The 23,062-nt window shown below is 41.0% G+C and overlaps 1 protein-coding gene across 2 annotated transcripts in view; it reads right to left on the bottom strand.

The window, feature by feature from the left end:
- Window positions 1–3,205: 3,205 nt before the first annotated feature.
- mtus2a (microtubule associated tumor suppressor candidate 2a) overlaps window positions 3,206–23,062 on the bottom strand; it is a 44,695-nt gene continuing 24,838 nt past the window's right edge. Inside the window, exons 5-16 of one of the 2 annotated variants that reach the window (XM_078172472.1) lie at window positions 15,370–15,534; window positions 11,163–11,261; window positions 7,750–7,937; window positions 7,538–7,663; window positions 6,256–6,322; window positions 5,607–5,821; window positions 5,415–5,520; window positions 5,247–5,320; window positions 5,046–5,144; window positions 4,795–4,914; window positions 4,589–4,689; window positions 3,206–4,173 (exon numbers count right to left, since the gene is read on the bottom strand). In XM_078172472.1, the coding sequence (XP_078028598.1) occupies window positions 3,744–4,173; window positions 4,589–4,689; window positions 4,795–4,914; window positions 5,046–5,144; window positions 5,247–5,320; window positions 5,415–5,520; window positions 5,607–5,821; window positions 6,256–6,322; window positions 7,538–7,663; window positions 7,750–7,937; window positions 11,163–11,261; window positions 15,370–15,534 (1,790 nt within the window). In that variant the 3' untranslated portion in view covers window positions 3,206–3,743. The remainder of the gene's footprint in view (window positions 4,174–4,588; window positions 4,690–4,794; window positions 4,915–5,045; window positions 5,145–5,246; window positions 5,321–5,414; window positions 5,521–5,606; window positions 5,822–6,255; window positions 6,323–7,537; window positions 7,664–7,749; window positions 7,938–11,162; window positions 11,262–15,369; window positions 15,535–23,062) is intronic. The other variant, XM_033649221.2, reaches the window with a different exon arrangement.

Genomic DNA, 23,062 nt, shown 5'->3' with positions numbered 1-23,062 from the left:
TGGGCTGGAAGACTAACCATTGCTTATAGTGGACGCTTTTATATAAGCTTTATATATCTTCAGATATTTTTAATCAACTTTTATTGGTCATAAAATGAACAAGAAGAGCTTAAAGAGGTCTAATCTCCCTCACTCTAACCCTCTGGAAATGGTCCATTCAAATATATGCTTCCTGATGCTCAGACTGCAGTATAATGATATATCAAGACATCATTTTAACAAGAAATCTAACACTGGTCATCTTGCAGTTAATTTCTTTATAATACTTTAGTAATTTAATAAAAATATGAATAAATAAAATGGCTAAATAATGATAAATACGTGAATAATCACAACATTTTTAAGCTTTTTTATGGCTTGTCAGACATTTTTCAGAGAGTTGGTGTTGCCACAGCCCTCAAATAACTACATTGTAGTTTTCCTAGAACTCTTATGATTAGTTCCCCTGTATACAGATTGGTGTGTGTGCACATGTTATACGAGCACCTGTATACAGAATACATGTAGCAGGTAATCACACTCTTAAATTGACAGCGGGACTTATACTTCAATGAAACATGGACATCACATGACTTTTTTGAATATTTTTTAATACTGTGTTCTCCCCAAAAAGTACAAATAAAAGCATCAACATACTTTGTATACATTACATGTTGAACTATCTCATTCCTCGTCCTCTAGGCCTCCTACGCTACGGTTACATTTTGACCATCACAAATGCAGAGAGGTAAAAGAAGAGAAAGGGAGAGCGAGAAACAGCAAAGACAGAAAAAACATGCTTCGATTACTTTGTTGGTGCACTAAGACACAAACTCATGTTGTAAATGTATTTACATTCAAACATACAATCAGTGCCAGAACTAACAAATTCAGTAAACTTTGTCTCTGGACCAAATCCACACGGGGTAAATGTATAGCTTACCTCCACAAATTCAAATTGTAGTGCTGAAAGTTGACAAGCCATGGAAACATTTGCTACACACAGCATTTAAACATGAACATGGCCGTTTCACATCCCTAATGGATTCAATAAATGACTCATGTTTCTTGTGGGGAGGCTTAACCAAGTGCTACATATTAAATGGCTGCTACATAGTGGTCAGACAAGAGGTCCTTCTATATCAAACAAAATCACACGAATGACTCGTATAAAATGCAGTCATTACATTTTTGACATTCAGCGCATAGTGAGACACAGATGTCCACAGGACACATTGAAGGGTTTTACAATACCAGTTCATTGTTTAGAAATCAAAGTCCATTCAGATGAGAGATTAATTTTAAGATGAAATCTGTGACTTTACGCTGTCATTTGTAAACAATAGTTTTTGTTGCATCCTTGTTGACTTGTTTTTTTTGCACCTGAAGTGACCTTTAGGAGGACCCTGAAGAATCATTCATCGATGTAGGTGAACTGTAATTCTAAAACATTCGAAAAACACAGTGACTCTCTGACTGGTATATTCTTACAATTGATCGTTATGCAAAGACATTCTCAAAAATCATCAGTGTAGGTATAAAACAAGTGAGAATTGAGACACATTTCTCAAATCCTGTATGCTGTTTTTTGACATTCTTTCGTTTAAGAGTGTTTAACCCTGTGTATGTGTCATACAAAAAATCTTGAAGATCCGTGAAAAGATTTTTTTTACTTTTTCACGGCCATAAAAAGTGCTGGTATAGCAATTAAAGATCTACTTAAAAGTCTAATACTGAAAACCCGGAAACGTCATCCTTTACATGCTGGTAAAAGGTTACATTTACTCAACCTGTAACTTAACAGATAAAAGTGACTAACCCATGCTCCCTTTAGCAATGTTGCTGTGACTGCCAACAGCCAACACAGACTTACCCTCATCCCCTCTCAGCGGCATTGTTCCCTCACAGCGGCTCATTTTGTTTGTTCATGTGCGAGTAAATTACTGAGATTACACTGTAATTTCTTTTAGTGTTGACTTGTTCAAAGCCAGATGAAAGATTAGGACCCTGAGGGTAAGTTAGTTACAGTACAGGAGGCAGCTATGACAAATTGTATGCTATAAAATAATTCTCATTTTAATATACCAAAGGTTGGATTCTCTGTTGTATTTCATATAAGAGGAAAATTATCTCGGGAAATATCTTGAGAGTGTATAATGTTCTGTAGAGAAGCTATACAAAAGGGAAAAAAAGTACTTCTAATCTAAATTTAGAAAATAATTCCCTGAACGATATCTTCTTGCACACTGAGGATTCAGCGGAGCTTGCAAAAGCTTGAACGTAACACTCGAAGGATAAAAAGTGTCATTCAGATAACGAAACCAGAAGCATCAGAAGAGGTTTGAAGAGGTTAACACAGGTTCAGAAAGGGATACACTTATCTTTGCAACTAGTCACAAAGAGGTAAACAGAGGGTTAACCTGTGTTTTGTTTTACTGTAGCTTATACACCCATATCATATCATATTGTAAGACAGTCCCCTGAACACCACCTATGTATGTATGACGACAACAAGTCAATACATCTCCTTCCTCCTGGGGTACATCGCATATTCCACTTGTGTCCCATAGGTGATATTTTCAATATTACAAACACCATTCGTGTCCTTCACACCTCAAGCTTAATAAATAGACAGATCACAGCAATAATAAGTTTCACATTAAGACTGGAAGACTTTCACAGTACATGCTTGCTTAAGTAGCAAAACACATGTAACAAATAAATTAGATATAAACATCACATTTTAAAGAAATCCACAACAACATTTACAACAGTGATTCCTGTGTAAGGTTTCCCCCCCGGTAGCTGTGTGTTTTTGTTGTTGTTGTCGTTGTTGTCGCTGTTGAGCTACAGACACACAACAGACTGCACATTCCCGCTGAGGTAAATACAAAATGGCAGACGTAGTTTTTGCAAGTTGACCTGAGGGATCCCGAAAGTGAAGAGTAGCTCATGTGGCGAGATGCTGCAAGGAAGACCTGGCAAAGGGTTGAACATTAAGTCCTCTGGATTTTGCAGGTAACATGGCTGGGCTTCCAGGTAGGGTCGTCCCACACTGCGAGTAAAACTATCAGCCATGGAACTAATTACAAAATGTTAAACACACCTTGAGGAGGCTGAAAAAAAAAACGTGTTTGATTTACAAACCAATTCTGTATCCAAAGTCCTTTGTGGAATATTGGTCGCTCTCTGCTGGTGAGACGGGAGGACTGAGTATAAGGCGCTTTGTTGGGGATATTTTTCAGATGAAAAAAAGAAAAGAAAAAAAGAATTGACTATGAGAAACTAATCCCAGTGTGAGAGAGAGTATAGCTTATTTTATTGAGGACGTGAGCATGTTTTTTTTTTTCCTAACACATCAGAGTATTGTGTTCAGGTGACAAGAGTGTGCTACTTTCCATCTGTACTCTTTCTGTCTGTGCGGGACTCATAACTACCCATACAGGGAGGTTTCACTACATGTCAACACTGCCTGTGTCACTATCATACACTATGTACAGTCTGCATTTCAAGATTCTGTGTTTATACAAGTTGGGAGGACAGAGAACTGAGCCACAGTCATCTGCATCCTTTTTCTCATTACAATAGTTATCTGTGTGTAAGTTGGGACACCACCAGCTGTAGAAGTTTGAGAAGTAACTCTGTAACCTTGGTGTGTTGACACTTCAATGCCATTCAGAGAGGGAGGAGAAAAGCAGAGAATGATGGAAATGAGAGAGAATGAATCAGTTAAGAAAATGAAACAGAGAGAGAGAGATATGAGCTTATCTCTGCAAGGAACTGAGACAAGCAGCTGAGTTACAGCGATTGGCTGGCACTCTGTGAGTAGGCGTCGCTGGGCCAGGGGAGTAATTCTGATTGCTCGCTGCCCTGTGAGTGGGTGTGCCTGGTCCAGGGGAGAGATTTTGATTGGTGTTGGCTCTGTGAGAGGGGGAGCAGTACTGAGCCTGCTGAAGACAGCCCTGGCAGTGGGTGGGGGAGTCGCACCCTGCGACAGGTGAGGAGGAGAAGAATGGGGATGAGGGGACGGGGGAGGTGGAGAAGGAGCGGTGCAGTGGGGAGGAGGCAGGGGACATGAGGGGGCTGGTCTGGAGGCGCCACAGAAGCTCCTCGTTGTTCCGACTCAGCCGCTTCTTCTCAGTGCTCTCCTTTTCCACTGAATCATGGAGGTTGGCGTTCTCCTCTGACAGTTGCCTGCAGGAAAATCAGCACAGAGGAAGCTGACTGTAGCAGAAAGTAGCATGTGCTACATAAGCAGTAGAGATAGACTTAATGTTACAGCATCAGCATACAGCATTAAAGTTAAAGGAATACCTCACCTACAAAAGGATAATTTGTATATCAATCACTCCCCCTCCGTTGATTTTGCTGAGAAAATTTTGTTTTTCCCACATGTCTCTACAGAAAACTAAGAATCTAATAATTTAAAAAAATCTTGATGCATTGGAGTAAAGGGGTGGTCTTTGTTTAACAACTGCAAAACTCAACTCGGTCTCACTCCAAAGTCGTCAAAATCCGACGCTTGGGCAGTGACTTGCGGTTTCAGACACATACAAAAAAACCTGGGGCATCAACATAACGATAATAATGATGACTGAATGTGTCTTACCTGGACAGGGTTAAGTTGTTTTCAATCTGAGCCCTCAGATCTTCATTCTGCTGCTGCAGAACCTGCACCTTCTCCTCAAGGAACACATTCTTTTGGGCCTGCTCAAAAGTAGAATACAACCACAGTGTAATCTTCATTCACCACATCATGCCTATCCAGACCAGTGTGCATGTGTTTGTTTGTTCAGATAGCTTATTTGAGCCTACCACTTTCTCCAGATCAGAGATCTTTTTCTCCTGCTGGTGTATCTGCTGGTTCTTCATTTCCACAACCTCCTTCAAGCTCTTCAGATCCTGCTCAATGTGCTGGTATGGAGCCAGAGCATCCTGTGATAGACACATGTGCACACGCAAAAAGAAAAAGACAAGAACAAGAGAAATGAAAGATAAAAAGTGATCAGTGGGGTTAAGAAAGATAACAGTGTCTGTGTATTTTCTTATACAGTAGGTGAACTCACGACTATCTGTTCGTCTGTGCTCCTCCTCAAAGCCTCCTCAAAGCGTTTGGCTTTGTCCCTCAGACTCTGGTTTTGAAATGTGAGGGTATCCACTTGATCCTGAACATCAGCACGCACAAGCACAATTATTTACATCATTACAGTACATATCAGTGTGTATCAGCCAATGAATCATTAAGGATCAGTTTTATGACAACAAACCTGCAAAGAAAGCCTGAGTTTCTCAAAATCCTCCTCCAGAAGCATCTTTTGTTGCTCGTGGGCTTTTCTTAGGTCTACACACAGATTGAGAAGAAAAAGACACTTGATGTTGTTTCTAGCTGTGCTGGTGTCATATTGTGTTTCTTAAACGAGGTCTAAGAATCACACCTCTCATGGTACGGGCGTGCTCCTCATGCAGTGTTGCCATGGTGATGTTATGCATGTCTCTGAGCTCCTGAATGGCTGCCCGGTGGTTGGCAGTCATCTCCTCCACCTAATGCATACAAATACGTGCACATTACTGACTGATCAGATTTCATGTGATAATTTGACACATCTCCCATGATGCCTTTCTCTCACCTGCTCCTGTTGCTGAGTCCTCAGCTCCTCCATCTCGGATCGATGCTCCTCCCTTAAGTGTTCTGCCTCCGCTGAGTGACACTTCCTGAGCCCCTCCTCCACAGCAGCCAACTCCGCTTCCTGCTGCAGCTGCAGCTCCTGCAGCTCTCGTTCAAACGCCACCTCAAGCGCCGTCTTCTCCCGATGGAGTCTCTCCCATCGCGCTGAGTTGGATGCTGTGGATGTAGCAGAGTGAATCTCATGATGTTATCTTATTAGAGTGCAGAATATTTAAAGTTTTACTGTACCCCTATGACTATACAAACCGGGGTCAGTGTTAATTCACTTTCATTTCAGCTAGATAATTTTTAAAAATAAAACTTCCAAATGGGAATTCATTTAATGTTTTTTTTATTATTCAGAGTATGATTCATCACTCTCTATAAAATAAAACAAGCAGAATTAAACAGTGCTCCCTGAATATTTCAAACTCTGTCAGAGCAAATTACTTCTTCAAATCACCAATGTGCCATCATTAGTGTTATTTTAACACCTGTGCTTTTCCTACTATCCATTCCAAATGTTGGCTGTAAAAAAAAACTCCCACTGGTTACTAGATTTGACTGATCAAGTGTTTAATTTGTTTTATCAAATCTTGATCCTCACTCACCCATTTCCTCTCGGATTTTCTGTATTTCCATGGACAATTTCCTTTGATTTTCCTCTGTAGTTTTATTCTGAAAAATTGGATATAAATAACATTTTAACACTGTGCACATGCCAGTACCAGTTATCCGGTTGATTCTGGAGCACAGATGCAAACAGTGAAACAGCTGGTTAACTGCTGTCTAATGTAACAAGACTAAGAACCCTGTTAGGTTTTAGGCACAGTGGAGCTTCAAGCTAAATGTGCTCATCAGCATGTTAATATACTCACCATAACACCAATGCTAACATGTTAATATTTAGCAGATATTGTTTACCATGTTCATCAACTTAGTTAAGCATGCTGACATATTAAGATATGCTTATGGTAAAAAGAAAGCCTTTGCCCACTTTCTCATTATGCTCAATGTTTCCTTGTATTCATGTTTATAAAAAGACATAGCATAAAGAAATATTAAGTGAAAATAATAAAACATAAGAAACCTGGAGACATACTGATAGACAACATGGTTAAGCTGAATGTAAGCTGCATGAGCTGTTTATGAAAAACATTACTGTCAGTCTCACTAATTGATATGAATAAACTTATGCATGTGCAGCACCCTCCATGCTGTTGTCCATAGCTTTACAGTAGCTGTTGTGTCTGACTAATGCCAGTAGAGGGAGCTCAAACCCCCTCAAATACAGTTCACACTTAAACCATTCTTGTCTTATGCTATATCTGCACTGTGGGCTGGTGATTGCAGCACTCAGACAGTGACCATAAAGAAGCCAGACAGTCCCTCGACAGTCTGGCAGCAGTATTACAGCTATCACACCTCAGAGGCTAAATCATTCCATCAGACACACAGAGCTGGATGAAACCTGCTCAGTGACACACTGAACTCTGGAGGACCCTTCCCACAGTCGCAATCACTCTTGCTCATCCAGCTGCTCTTGGACCATGCTGTGAATATCACCTCCTGATGTTAAATAGTGTATGTGATCTTGAGTTCATGTGCGTGAGAGCATATGTTTTCCCTGAGTGAATGGAAAGGTTGGGCACTGTTGTCTACCTACATAGACCTCAGATCATGCTGTTATTACAGTTTAGATTGTGGGGGAAACCCACAAATGTTGATGATGATTTGCACCGTACACCAAGGACTAATTTGCCATTTTAGGAAAGCTACAGTTGGTACAAAATAACACTAAATCTCTGTATGGGCAGGTGCTCTAGTACAGGATAGCCTAAAGACAATATTCACTTTATTGAGTGTACGTATAGTATCATTAAATATGGCTACCTTGAGGCAGTAATGCTGAGTGGTGATAATAAAGGCTTCCAAACCCAAGGAGGTCTTCCTCAGTTCCTCTCGTAGAGCTCCCAGCTGCCTCTCCTGCTGCTCACAGCGTCCCTGCAGCCTCTGAACCTAAAAGTAACAATGAATACAATAGAATACAATAGTGCAAATGAAAAAAAAGTGGCGCTGCAGATTTTTTTCCCCCAACGACTCACCTCCTCTCTTTGCTCTTCTTTTTCTCTTTCCTCCGCTTGCCTTTCTTTCTCTTTCTGTTGAGCCTCCTCTTTCTCTCTCTGCAGGCTCTCCTGCTGTTCCTGCTGCAGCCTCAGGGGGGCCACACGGCGAGGGGACCCCGGGGGAGCTGATCCTCGCACTGCCGCTGCGGGCCGCTGCCCAGATTGGACTGTGTGGGGATAAAAAAAAACAAACACAGAAAATCAAATTGAATTTCAAATGAGTCTGCATTAGAACACAGCTTGGGACACATTTTTCTGTCCAAATCTGAGCCGAGTCCGAGAGTGGTAACAGAGCCTTCTCAAGTTTAGGGGAGACTCGTGGGTACCCAGATATCCCATTTCATTCAGATATCTTGTGGTAAGAGTTCAAGGGTCCCCTTTGAAAATGGCTGTGCAAGTTGTTACTTTGCCAAAAGTTAGCCTAAATTTGGAGCATTATTCAACCCCCTTCCCAACAAGTGATGCAGAATAAATGCCTTAAGTCAGTGGTTCCCAACTGGATCAGCCACGGGCTCCAGACCACCACAAGGTTTCATATATTCAGCATCATTCTTGTGTTTGGCCATGTTGTCGAGCTAGTTTGCTGTCTCTGTCAAGTAGCTGTTCGTTAGGCACTGCATCTAAAGCAGGAAACAGCACTTCAAAATGAAAGCTCTGTACCAAAAATTGACCACACTTTAAAATAAAGTGTGTTTTTGTACAAACTTGACACGTCCATTCAGAATGGACCTGTGACCCACTTTTGGTTCGTGACCCAGCAGTTGGGAACCACTGCCTTAGGTACTAGTACCTTTGCTACCCAGCTTAAAAAAACAAGCCACAGCCTCTTAAAGACAGTAATGCTGGCCTCAATTTTTTTTCACCAGTGGGTCCGATAAGGGTCCTAGCAAATTGTATCAGGGTGGCCATGGCACCCCTGGTCCCACCTTGAAGTGCCACTGTAACCAAGGCTGACCTGAACCATTCTGTGTTTTATGTCTGAACACGGCCTCTGCTCGACGCAGTTAATGTGCTGCTGCTGAAATATTTTAACACTGCCATGTCCATTTTCTTATGTCACTTTGACAACAAACCAAAAGGTGACATAGCAAGGAAACTGTAGATTGGTTAGGATATTAACAGCGAAGTGAAGCATGTCAAGTAGGCAACATCATTTGTAAATATTCGCCTGAACCCTGCCCGACTTTACTACACACTACACACTCTGCACAAGCATGGTTTTCCTTTTATAAATACACATGATATAGAAATATTTATAGGATATATGGAGAATATGATATCTCCCATATGTCATTAATTAGTCATGTACTAATTCTCAAATCTAACTAGGACGCATCTATCTAAAATAATGAAATTGATGAGTATTAAATCAGAGGAGATTTGACCTGACCTCTTGCTAACGACTATGCTCACATGATAAATGATAGTAAGTTAATTGAATCTTTTCCACAGAGGAAGCCTTGGGGTAATTCCCAGTCTAGTGTTCCTCATGATGGACCATCTAATCTCATGACGAATGCGAATACATCATCAAGAAATGATTGAGCAGCAGGATGCAATGATGTAAGGACGGTGTCGCTGTATACTTGCATGAGTGTATTACTTGCGTTGTGTTTGTGTGAAAACATTAGGCACATTGAGTAAAGGCCATTAACAAAGGATGTGATTTAAAGGCCAGTCAAACACAAACATGTGAAAGCCATTTTCCCTTTGAGTGGTGCACAGCCATTAAGCTGCAGTTGACATACAGGCGGACCGATTAACCTCTGTGTGAGTCACCTTGTCATATAGTGTGAGCACATACCAGCCTGTGGAGAGACGCAGCATCAAAACACAGCATTATAGCCGGATAGAGAGAATTCTTTTAAAACATATATTCTGTATGTTCACACAGACTGACAAACAAGCCTGAGCATGCACGTGTCTGCACACATAGTAATGAAATCACTGCAGCCCCACATCACCTGCCTAAACCATATCATTCAGGCCCACTGAAGCATGCGGCGCCGTCTCCATGACAACGTGAGGCTGGGCTTGGGGTGCAGGGTCCCAGGTAATGAGTGAAAGATCGGTTAAAGGGAGGTGGGGGATAAAATGAGGGGAGTGCTGTGGGCCAACGGGTAAACGAGACAAGAGAAGAGAGACAAAGAATTCAGTAAGATGGGGGGAAGGTACCTGAAGATATGGTATGATTCTAATTATGATGGATGTTTAAGGACAATTTAGCTCAAATTGAACACATACTTATATATCTGCAAGTGTATGTGTGCATGTAAAACCTAAAATGGGGAATTTCTCTGCGAAAAATGTAAGAAATCAATGTTAAATGGTTAAAAAAAAGACAAAAAAGATGTGTTTTCATGCAATTTAAAAATCCAGGCTTTGCTTCTAAAAATGTGCAAAACTGCAAATATCAGCATGTTTCAATATTACATCTTCATCAGCGTCTTTACTTTGAAGGATTCACCGTCTTTGAAAACGACTTCTAGAAGACTTATGCAAATGATATCTCCTCTGTTACAGGCACACACACACACACACACACACACACACACACACACACTTAGACATGGGTTCTACCTGAAAGGTTAGAGAGAGTTGAGTGAATACCAAATGACTTCATGTGGCTGAGTGTGGCGGCAGCATGCAGATAATAGCAGGGTTGATGGAGGAGGAATAATGATGCTAGAAACAATGAGAAAAGGTGTTGGCAGGCCTTGTGGGGTGCAGAGACTATTGTGTGTGTACGTGTGTGTGTGTGTAGGTGAGTATGATCCAGTTAAGGTGTGGTTAAAGGGTTGCTCTTGAGGTAAATTTAATTTTCATTTCACGCTGACATTTTGCTGGCACACTGTCCAGAGCAGCTTCAAGTAGGAGCAGCAAACTTTCAATATCTGTAAAATCCTCGTAAACAACAGAGAAGCTACAGTGCCGAGAATCAGAGAGAAAAACTCAATGTTTTTATTTTGCCACTGTGTGGGAGAAGAAGAGGTCCGGCCAAAGATGCAGCGAAGAGAAGGTTGAACAGTAACAGTAGCACTTGGGTGAGAATAGTGAAGTGAGCAAAGAGAAAGGTGTAGCCTGAGGAGATGTGTGTCAGCTCTGCAAGGAAAGAATTGGAGGCCCCTCTGAAATACTGTGTGAAAATTATTTTACCATTGCAGAGCCAAGAGGAAGGAAAGTACAGACTGCCATGGATCAAATCACAAGATATTTGGAATGGATGCGAGCAGCTTCTGGGTGTGGGTGGATTAAGAAGAGGTCATAAATCTAAGGACTATTTTTGGAACGGTTTGGGATGGTAGACAGGTGGGCTGACAGAGAAAGATTAGGAGCCACAGTTAATACATGCATTTTGTGTGATATGTTTTGGTAATGAGGAGAAGACTCACCCGGGGACTGAGGTTTGGGAGGAACCACTGCCAGCCTCTTTGGGGAGGACGGGAGAGAGCGCGTGACCTCCGAGCTCCGCTGAAACTCCTTCCTGCCAACTGTCAATCAAGGGTACAACTGATCAGTGGGGCTAATCACAAAAGCACACAATGACATAATGATAATACATGACAAAGTAAATGCAGCAGTAATATGTTAAAAAGCCAATATTTATACAGTGACGGATCATGACACAATAGGCCCCCAGGCACAGATATGCAAAGGGCTGCACCATGTCTCCTATGCACAGACTTTGTGGTGGATTTTCTGTTTCTTTGTAGTTGTTATGCAACATATTTTGTGGTATTGTGTCTCTGTTTAGTCATTTTGTGTCTCCTTGTGGTTATTATGTGTCTTTTTGTAGTCATTTGGGTGTCTTTAAGGTGATTTTGAGTGTTATTGGGGTCATTTTGTGTTACTTTTGGTCATTTTATGTCTCTTTGTAGTTATTTTGTGTCTTTCTGTAGTCATTTGGGCGTCTTTAAGGTAATTTTGAGTCTTACTGAAGTAATTTGGGGTCTCTTTGGGGTAATTTTGTGTTATTTTTGGTCATTTTGTCTCACTTTGTAGCCATTTTGTGTCTCCTTGTGGTTATCATGTATCTTTTTGTAATCATTTGGGTGTCTTTAAGGGGATTTTGAGTGTTATTGAGGTAATTTGGGGTCTCTTTTGGGTAATTTTGTGTTATTTTTGGTCATTTTGTAGCCATTTTGTGTCCCCCTGTGGTTATTTTGTGTCTTTTTGTAGTCATTTGGGCATATCTGAGGTAATTTTGAGTCTTACTGAAGTAATTTTTGGTCATTTTGTGTCACTTTGTAGTTATTTTGTGTCTCCTTGTGTTTGTTTTGTGTCTCTTTGTGGTCATTCTTTGTCTCTGTGGTTGTTTGCCCATTTTTGTAGTTATTTTGTGTCTCTTTGAAGTTCCTTTGCATCTCTTTTTATGTCTCTTTGTGGACATTTAGAGTCTCTTCCTGGTTGGTACATGTTAATTCGAGCAAGTGCAGGCCATTTTTTGACATTTGCCATTTGGGTCCCTGGATCTGTGCTTGGTAGGCCTGTTCTTTGATCCGTCATATTCATAGAACTTTATGTCAACCATACTTCCTGCTACATACACACAAGCACCAAACCAACCATCTTTCCCCCCTCGACTCCTCACTCTCTTTTCCATTTCTTTGCTGATTTTCCCCTCTCCTAACTTTTTTCAATCTCTCTGTTACCCTCCTGCTTTCATCTCCAGCTATCTCCCCCCTGCTGTGTTGTATAACTATGTCCCTCGGGACTAGCTGGGTCAAAGAGAAGCAGAGCATACTGTGGGAGATGTGCCCATCACCTCCCTGCTCTCTGTGACAAACTTTGCAGCCAATACAATCATGAGCTCTGTCACAGAGTGTAGGTGAGGTATGTGGGAGGAAAGAAAGTAGCTGGATTTGAAACAATAAATGTGAAACCCAGGAGCTCAGAATGATTCAAAGTGGGAAGGAGAAAAAACTGTGTGGAGAAAAAAAAAACAGATGATAGTGAATAAAGAAGTAGGTTTCAGGAGGTTAGCAGGGAATCTGTTGTGAAGCAGAGAGGAGAAAAGGAGAGAGGCCTTGAAAAGAAACTAATTAGACCTGTAATGGGAGAGAAGCCTCTGATCCTGAACAAATCCCCCAAATAACCCTGGAGAGATACTTCAGGCCTGAAGAGACAGTGTATGTGTGTGTGTTCACTGTGCTATGTGTTGGTGTGGTCATGCAAAAGTGGCTCTCAGAGTGACTCTTTACTGTCAAGCATACTGTTACCAAAACCCAGCAAGACTGTCTTGAACTTGCACTTGAAGTTGGAGTGTACAGTTTATTTTAAACAAACACTTTCCAAAATAAATTGTTGGCAAGAGGCTGCTGTGAGGTGTTTAAACACAATGCCTGGGAGCAGAGCTAAACAGAAAAGTAGAAAAATAAAAAATTAACATGCCTTCCAGCAACTCCAAAATGATCTTCCTCGCAGTGGGCTACATTAGAAAATTGTGGATAAACAATATTTTGACAAAGTGCATCCCAAGTACCAATTATGCAATTAATTCTGCAATATGGATGAAAACAAGAGTTAGTTAAAAGGACAGTTCACCCTAAAATCAAAAACACATTTCCTCTTTCCTCATTTCCTCTGAGCCACAGTCATCACAGTCAAGTTGTTGAGGATCTGGACTAAAGTGGTAGACTGACTGACCAACTGTTAGCACATCCAAAAATGTGTGTGTGTGTGTGAGTACCATGTGAAAGCTTGTTCTCGGCACAGTTTTTTTTTTTTGTCTGAATCTTTCAGAGGCTCAACAGGACAGAGGTGTCTGTTGACTGATAAGATGTGTGTGTGCGTGTCTGGCAAAATGTGTGTGTCGGTGCTGTATGGCAGACAAAAACTGAATATAGTACAGATTAAAGCAGGCTACTGTCTGTGCACACCTTGCAGGTTGACAGGGACTCCTCAGGTAATACTTCATCAATAATTTACAGCACATTTAAAATCAGCTCCAGCCTACAGAAACACAAGGTGAGAGAGATTTTCTCACAGCCAGCCGCTACACTGTCTGCATTCCTATAATAGAACACAGATCTGGCTGGGGGGGGGAAACCTGTTGGCAACAAAACAACAATCATCTCTACGTTATTTTGTTGTCTAAAATGTGTTTTACCCTTGTAGGTTGTGTTCGTTTTTAAGATATTCTGCCCACACTACAGCAGAGATAGCAGTTTTACATCTTCGATTCAATCAGCAACTGTTAAAGTTTAAAGACATGAGATAAGTGTGAGTGAGCGGAGTGTGATAGCCTACTACAGGGCCTCTGGTGTTAATTTCCATGTGTGAAAAATACAACCGTGTGTGAAAAGCATCACTGATAGTGTGCCTCCTTGCTTCGGAACAGAACGTATTGGCACCGTTAACCAAGAGACAGTTGTGACCTGATGAAGTCCATAAACATTTCTTAGCAGCACAACATGTGAAATGTGTGCTGGAGCTAATAGCAGTTTTTTAAGCTCTTGGATGGGATCTGAACGTTTTCTAGGACATGAGAAAGTGCTGTCATCATGAACGAGAGCACACTGGAACAAATGGCCGAAACGAACACTTGAAAGGCAATTCCACCCTCGGATATCTCTACACATTCTGTGAGTGATCTTGAAAGTGAAGTGAAGTGCCGAAGTGTTAAGTGAGAAGCTTCCAGCATTTCCCTAAATGACTTTCAACAACCCCTGAAAGCTGGAGATTGTGCTTAGTTAGGTGCTTCACTTAATGGAGACAGAGGAAAGTTTAAAAGTTAAAGTTATGAAGGAACACTCTATGCCTCTTCTGTGGATTTCTCACAGTGTGAATATTTAACATTTGTGCAAAGTATTGCATCTAGAACATAAGTGCCTGCTCCTTGATTCCCGAGTGCTGACTATAAACCTGTTTTTTTTTACGCTTAGGAAATATTCCTCTGCTTCTGAACACCACTGCATACATAATACATCATGTATGGTTTGTTGGTTATTAAATTGTTCAACACATATGTGACAACAGCATGTGACAATAGGACACAATCTGTCGCTGGCGGAAAATTGTTTCTCTCTCTCACACATATGTGAAGCTCAGATTGTATTTGCATATACATGAGAGTACACTGCCCGCACCACAGTGACTGAATTTTGTCCATGTAGAATTTATGCCAAGATTATCACAAAATCTAATAGTATTTTCAGTTCTGAGTGTTTCTAACAAATTATTTTTTGTAGTCAAACCCTTGGATGAATTTCTGAACAGGTCTAACGGCCTTGGGGCCCAAAGTGTCAGGGCCCCCCTACCCTCACCTGCAAAATATCACTTAAATTAACACAAACTGATCAGAGGAGACTCAAAATGACCACAAAGAGACACAAAAACACCACAAGGAGACGCAGAATGACCACAGAGCAACACAAGATGACCGAAAAAGCCACAAAATTACCTCAAAGGGACAGAAAATGACCTCACAGAGAGCCATACATGACACATAACAACTACAAAGATACATGTGCCTTGCTCCTGTTTAAGAGAGGTGGTGGGGCCCTGTGTTTATCTGTGCCCAGGGGCTCATTGTCTCATAATCTGTTCATGGTTGAACCAAGAATGATGCTGTGTTCTCCTACAAAAACGTCCACTGACCTCCAGGGGAGCTTCTTGGCTGGGCAGGCAGGTAGCGCCGAGGCAGGGCTGGGGTAGAAGGTGGCTGGAGGCTGTTGCTGCGACATGGCGCCCCTCTCGGATGATCTGTTGATGGAGGGTCGGTGGTGACTCTGTGAAGAGGAGGCTCCTCACTCACACTCACACCTAGAATACACAGAATTATTGTGTTTATATATTTTTTAGTTATAGCAGATATATCTTCAGAGTTTCCTTTCTCATTTGCTGTCTCTTCCTCCCTTTTTATAATCACATATTGGATTTTCCATAGTCTGATAAGGCTAGGTTACGTCTGAATTTAAGGTTACTGGACTGAGAAATGGTTTGTAACCTCTGGGTCGTACTGCTGCTGCTCTCAATCTTCCTTTTGTTAACCTGGAGCAGCGCACTTATCCTCCACACACACGCACACACGCACAGGCAACTGGATAAACACGTTTACACAGGGACACTTACACGCTTCCTCATGAGCACATATACACAGGAGAACACAATGCACACTAAGAGCACTGATCATCACTCATCCTGGCCAACAGTGCAGCTATAATCTATTTAATGACTAGTGGAGAGTTTACACACATGCAAGCACACACACTCACACACTGCGTATATCCTGCTCATCTCCCTGATCAATAATGACACAACAGATTGCCTGCGCTTCTCCACCTTCTTCATGCGACAAGCAGGTGATGAACAATTTAATGTAAGGCTACTTGTAAGAAGCCATGTGACTGGTGATTAAACTATGTAGCACAATCTCTCCGTGTCCTCAGAGATCAGGACACTGTGGAAAATGTGATGGCAAAAAAAAAAAAAAAAAAAATCCCTCCCCAAAAACAGCTTCTGTGCAAATTTAGATGTCAAGAGTTTCTTTTGGTTTGCATAGTCTTATGTTTGAGCCAAGTCCCTCAGGTGCTCAGGATTAGAACAGGACACAGCAGGGAGCCTCATCCATTCAGGCGAGCAGCTTTGCTATTGGTGTGGATTGTTTCGGTGACCAAAGTATTCTACCTCCCTGTGCATACACAGCGTTAAAACACAAAACACACACACACACACACACACACACACACACACCGTGAGCTACTTATAACCACACTTCTTCATTTGCTCCCTCAAACATGTATTGCTGTAAACAGCTAGGGGGAAGTCTGTTTGACATTGACTCATTAGGTCGCTTACAGAGAATATATGCAGCCACTGCAGAACTGAGCAAACCTGATTGTTTTTTATGTTTCCTTACCATTTTTTTTTTATTTTACTAAGAAAAAGCATACCAGCGCTCTGTCACTTGACAGATTACAGTTGACAAGTCTTGAAAAAGAAGAAAAGAAAGAAAAAGAGAGAGCCAAATTCATGGTGAATGCAGGCAGGCAAGCAGCGCTCTAAAATCCAATATTTTCATCTACTTCTTAAAACACCGACCAGTTGTATGGCATGTAACACATAAGCATACTAGATGCATGTAACCCATAGAGATCAGGGAACATATTAGGTCTATACACTGTCTAATTCATTCATTTTATCCAGTTAAGCACTTTCACACACACTCACACACTGATGGCAGCTAACGACCATGCAGACACAGCGGACAGGGTATTGCAGGTATTGAACCACCAAGCCTGCAATCATCGAATGATCCACTGTATCTCCACAGCCACAGGAGGGTTGTGGTGCCTGAAGCAACTGATGATGCAAATTCTATGTTTGTGCCAAGTGACCAGCAAGATACAACAGAAAATAGTAAGGCTAGGCTAGCTTAGATGTTATGAGCATGACAGCAAAACAGCAGACCACTGTGTGCAGTGTGCCATGTTGTAATGATATTGACTGTGATTTGTGATTACATGGTAATTTGTGTTTCATCAGAGCCAGGCATTATGCTGTTACGGCAAACCATATACTATTATGTTTATAAACACCAAACATACATTAAAGATAAGGGACAAACAAGCAGTGGTCTCTTCAGATATTTCTTGATGTAAAAAAGGAACTGAAATTGAATTTGCCGACATCTGATTGGTTCACTGCCGTGTATGTGCTGCTCACGTTGCCACCTCTCGAAGTACTAGTGATTCCAGTTACATCCCCACAGCTTCATTAGCCAACCCTGAGCTCCTCCAGGAGTTGATTAGTGAGGCTGTTTACAGTGTTTCCTCTTCACGAACCAGTCAAGGGCATGGGCAGTGTGTCCAGGCCAGATATGATCTCAGAAGGATCTCTGTGGTTACTGAGCTCTGCAATTACTACTGCGAACATCCTCTACATAAAGACTTCCATTGGATAGAATCTTAACAATGAGAACTGCATTTGTAAATTAACAAATAAAATGGTATTCTAATGTGGAAAAAAAATCTTCAGCATTGACCTCAAATGCTTTAACTCGATGTCTGAGTTGACACAGATCAATGGGTTGGTTGATATGAACTGAGATGCGTTCATTAGTCATGGGTCAAGTATGTACAGAACATATTCCCAGAGCACAGAGCAGAGAGGAGCAAATGATAGCGAAGACGCACAAAACTGGGGAATGCTGAGAATGATAAAAAGGCGTGCGCCATCCAGGGGCTTAGAGATAGAGAGAAAAAGGGGATGTATTTCATTAACGGTAAAAGCGAGCTGATATGCATCACTGATTGGCAAAATGCCAGCCGATGATGGATAACGTGAGGAGGATAGGAAAAGGGAACGAAGAGTCTGGCTGTATGGGATGAGGGTGAAGCAAACAAAAGGATATAAGAAGAGGTACAAAGAGGAGCCAGCGGCAAGCTTAGCGTATTATGAAGATGGATGAAAAAATACCAAAGATATTAAAAAGGGACCAGGAGCAAGTAGAAACAGCTGAGAACAAAAGACAGCAGGTTTCTCCAACCCAGTGGGAGGCCATTTTATTGGAGCAGCTTGCACCTCACAGCAAAACTAATGCCAGTAGAATATTGCTGACTCTGAATCCTGAACAACAATTGAAGAGGAAACAGATAGGTCAGAGGCTTCTGTATGCATCCTCAGAGTCATGGAAAACGGCAATGTAGCTACACGTTACGAGTACCAGTTTAAATTTGATTGTAAAATAGCAAAATTCAGACCTCTAAGGTGTTTCATTTTACTGTAACATAAACCCTTCTGTGCTAGTCGGCGAAATCAGTGTGTTCGCATTTTGCGTAACTCTCTTGCAGTCCTAAAGGAAACGATCATGGCGTAGTCTGTCTGTGTTGCATACAGCTGAAGTGGCACACACCTGGGTGAACACACACATGCACACTGTGAACTGGAGCCACAGCACAGCTTGCAGTGCTGACATGTCAAAGAAATAACTCTTATACCTCAAAAATGTATAACCCCTGGGAAATAAGTGAATGCTTTAAATTGTACAGTGTGCTTTAAAATATCCAGCAGCATGTGGTGTGAATGGATTCATTGGGGAAACAGGGGTGGGTTTGATGTGGGGGGATGGGGATGTTAAATAGTTCCTTACTGATTTATTTTAATAACGTTTATGAGCATTTCTTTGTTTAATACAGTGGTGGAGGAGGTACTCAGATATTTGACTTAAGTAAATGTTGCAATTCCGCAATGTAAAAAACTAATTTTAATAAGTGATACATGTTTTTTCCCATATTATATGGACACAAAATATGTATGGATATAACTAGAAATTGAAACTGATGTAATCTCCTCACACACAGAAAAATGTTCACTTATTTACAGGCATATGTTGAGCCTTTAAACTTAGTTTATAGTTTGGTTATAGTTTTGGTTGATTTTGAAGTCTAACCTTCTGTATGCCTGTTTAATTAGACTCCATGTTCTCACAGACAGATGTCAGCTTCATTCAGTGCTGTTCAATACAGGAGACATTGTGTGTAATCAAGCTTGAAGACTGTCTTCATCAGAGCCTACCATTTGTCCCGCTTATTAATCGTTGCTTCCTGTCATTTGTTTGAAGCTGCTTTTTGGCTGTCTAACTGTCACTCTTTATCCATCAGTCAAATTATACAGGGTATTTTATTCCCTATCAATCACTTTGCTGTGATCTTCTCTATTTTGCTATGTACTCACAGTATATGCACATGTCATCTGCGTAATGTTTCATACTGTCATGAGATCTGTCTTAACACTCAGGAAACATGTTGCTTAACATTTTGCCAAAATGTGTCTCCAAACAGGCCGATGTAAAATCATGTTCTGGTTCTTAAAATAGCTTAAAACAAAATCTGTGCAACATTCTGTCTTAATGAATAATGCTGGAAACTAACAACAGAATCAAGCTGTTTCATCCATCCTGATGTCATCACACTTGATAATGGAGGTTCAAATATTGGCTTGTGTTATAGGGATCCTCCTTAGGCTAAGGATGGCTGTAGCATCTTGACTTCTGGTCATCTGAAATAAGAAACTGTGACATTATACTTTAGTGCTAAGATAAATTCAATCAGAGTACTTATTTAGTGTCGGAACATGAACCAAAATGCCTGCTAAATTCAAGTTTTATAATCAAAATTATAATATCATACTTGAGGGTTGATTAACATGCAAATCAGCATCACTGTTTGTGAGGATAACAAGATGTGTCTGCCAAGTAAATTGGATTTATGGTTTGGACTTAGAGGTTTCTATAGAAGCGATATCTTAACTCAAAAAACTTCATAACAGCTGTCAAACTGTACATAACCTGTTTTGCCTGATTAACTCCTGGCAACAAAAAGATCTGCAAATGCAAAGTACATGACTGTGCATCTGGGGCAATGTGTGTGAAAGTCAAGGTTAAAGCTGCATACTAAAGTAATGGCCATGCAGAGACAAGACCTGGGCTGCAGACTGTGAAATAGATCAGATAACACTGGAGCTGACAGCAGCATTCACAGGCCTTCTGTCCTCTGCCAGGACCCAGATGTCAGGAGATTAAAAGTTCAGTCCAACAGAGGGACGTGGAGTATTTCTCATTTATCAAAACCTGTCAAATGGCATTGTAAGTATATGACATTTAAATATACCACAGACTTTTCTTTTCTGATCTCAAAAGCCTGGATATAAAGATTTTCTCTGGCTGAGGATCCATTTCTGCTGCCCAAATTCCGCTGGGCACAACAGTGAAGTATTCCTAACAAGGGAAAGCATATGGCCACCATGTTGAAACCAGTTGAGCCAAAACCAAGCACTGCCCACCGGCCAGGTCACAAGCTTTCTCATTTTACAGCTAAACAGGACACTAAAACATGTTTCAAGCATACGAAGTGAGAAATAGTAAAAGTGCCATGTCTTGACAAAATAGTTTAGCTAAATTCTTATTTTGCATCATACTTTTCTAAATCCTTTACACGGCGTTACTCTCCTACAAACCATGAAAAGAATATTCACAGTAGTTACTTGTTTTGACAGACAGCAGAGCATTAAACTGTGATTGCACCCACTCTATTTTTACAGTAGAAATGTGACCACTTCCAAATGTAGCCTATAATCTTTTAATTGTTTGAGTCAAGAAAATGCGCCTATATGAATAGCGAATGAGCACGAACGGCTGGACATAATTCAAAAATAAATACAATAACTTAAAGTTTGGCGCGGGTTGGGTGCGGATGGATGATTGATGAGTGCACGAGGATTCGGGTGCGCTCAAACGCCATCCACGCATCTCTAATGTGCACACAAAATATCAGGGTGGTTGGTCCAGTAGTTTGTGAGATTAGCTGCAGACAGCCAAAATCACACATTCACACACACAGAAAAAAACTAGACTGATAGGTAGAACCCAGGGTCAAAAGCCTAAACATGCTGTGGATCAGAAACGCAATTTTTTTGACTATGTAGCAATAGAAAAAAGTTTTGCTAAGTAGGAGAGCGGAAGCTGTCATGCAAATTATTTGAGATTTTATCAGTATTTATTAGATATTATTTACTGTAACCCTAATAAAATCTTTGTCAGAGGTAGTGCTCGATTTTTTTTTTTTATAATAATACCAACGCAATATTACTGTTTTCACACTCCCAATGTTTGGACCATCAGTTAAGCTCATAAACAGTGATTAACATGGAGCTGGATAAAATACTGGGGGTATATCAGTTAATGTACAGGCCCATTGAGCCCATCGTCACTGTCACAGCTCTCCTGCTTCAATAAGCCTCTGCCATGTTAGTTTCTCTCTCCTCAGCCACAGAATGGCAGCCATATCTAATTGGCCCATCTAATTTGCTGCTCTACTAGTGTGTGTTTGTGTGTGCGTGCCTGTATATACACATTTGTGAATATCTGTGTGCGCGCATGCACCATAGAAACCATCTGTTCACAGTGAGCTAGCATGAGTCACAGACCAGATCTGAGCCATGGCATCTGGGGTATGGCATCCACTCTCCTCCCTGTGCCAATCCCTCCATGAATCTCTCTTTCCGCTCTTTTTTTTCCTTCCACATTCTCCCTTCCTCTCTCTCCCTCTCTGCTCATTTTTGTCTCATTGAATTTGTTCTTATCACTGCACCCCCCTCCCCTTTAGCTCTCTTTCTCCTGTCAGCCGTCTGCTTGGTTTTCCCTTCCGTTCATTTGATTTTCACCTAAAGAGAAGACGGATAGACGTGATAATGCTCTAATAATACAAAGTTTGTTTTGGCGATTGAGTTTCCATCATGGAGTCAACGTGGCTCAAAGGCACAGGCTTCATCGGCTTCCTCCGGCTGGATTCTCCTTTCAGCTGTGTAATGGAGTCTGTCAATCACAGTGGAATTAACAGCGCATCCCGCTAGATTTCCTACAAGCATGGATGCTCTCACTCTCTAACGAACATGTACATAAACACACCCCTGAAACACTGTAGAGGATGTCAGCAACTAGGCTAAAGGGAGGATTGGGTTAATGGCTAATCAATGTTGTATAGACAACCTATAGCCCCTCCAGATGCTAGACAAACACACAGATGATTGCATGCATACTTATATGCAAACAGGTAATAAGAATCAATCAAGGCCATGCCAGTTCAGGTCAATGTCACCTTGGTTTCCTTAGTGTGAGGGTGTGTGTGTGATTTTCCATTTTATTCTCTTGTATCTGTGATTGTATGGAAGCCTTGAAAGGCAGGGTGAAAAGAAACTGAGGCCATGTTGACCAAAACCAAAGTTTATTTCATACCTAGGAGGCTAATTAAGCTTAAAAGTTTATCTTGTAGACTTGTATGAGATAACAAAATAATAGACATGATCTCCTACGTAGGAGATATGTCCTCTTAATTATGAGATAAAAAACTATTTAAAAGCTATAAAGCTAAAAGCTATATACCCTATCTCATCATCTATAAATAGATAAACTTGTAGTCTTAATAAGGCTGTTAATTAGTCTTGTATGTATGAAATGAACTTGGTTTTGGCAAACATGGCCCAGACTTCTTTATTTTTTGTACTTTTCCTTGCAGGGCCTCTGTAGATATCTGGTAGCCATGCAGATTGAAATTTCTACTCTATCCCAATACAATTTGGCTGAATGGAATTATGTTTGTGGTGTTCACAGCATTGGAAATAAACAGAACAAGCTGTCAACACTTTTAATTGGAACTTCTTTCTACCAGAGAAATAGTCCCTATGAAAACTATTCACAGTGTGTTCAGTGGATTAGCCAGAGTAACTGAGACATTGTGTCTGGGAGGCAATTATGCTGTTGTTGTTTTTTAACTGCAGTGAACACCACAAACCA

Source organism: Epinephelus lanceolatus, chromosome 11, assembly GCF_041903045.1.
Source record: "Epinephelus lanceolatus isolate andai-2023 chromosome 11, ASM4190304v1, whole genome shotgun sequence".
NCBI lineage: Eukaryota > Metazoa > Chordata > Actinopteri > Perciformes > Serranidae > Epinephelus > Epinephelus lanceolatus.
This window is presented reverse-complemented; position numbering and strand designations above follow the sequence as displayed.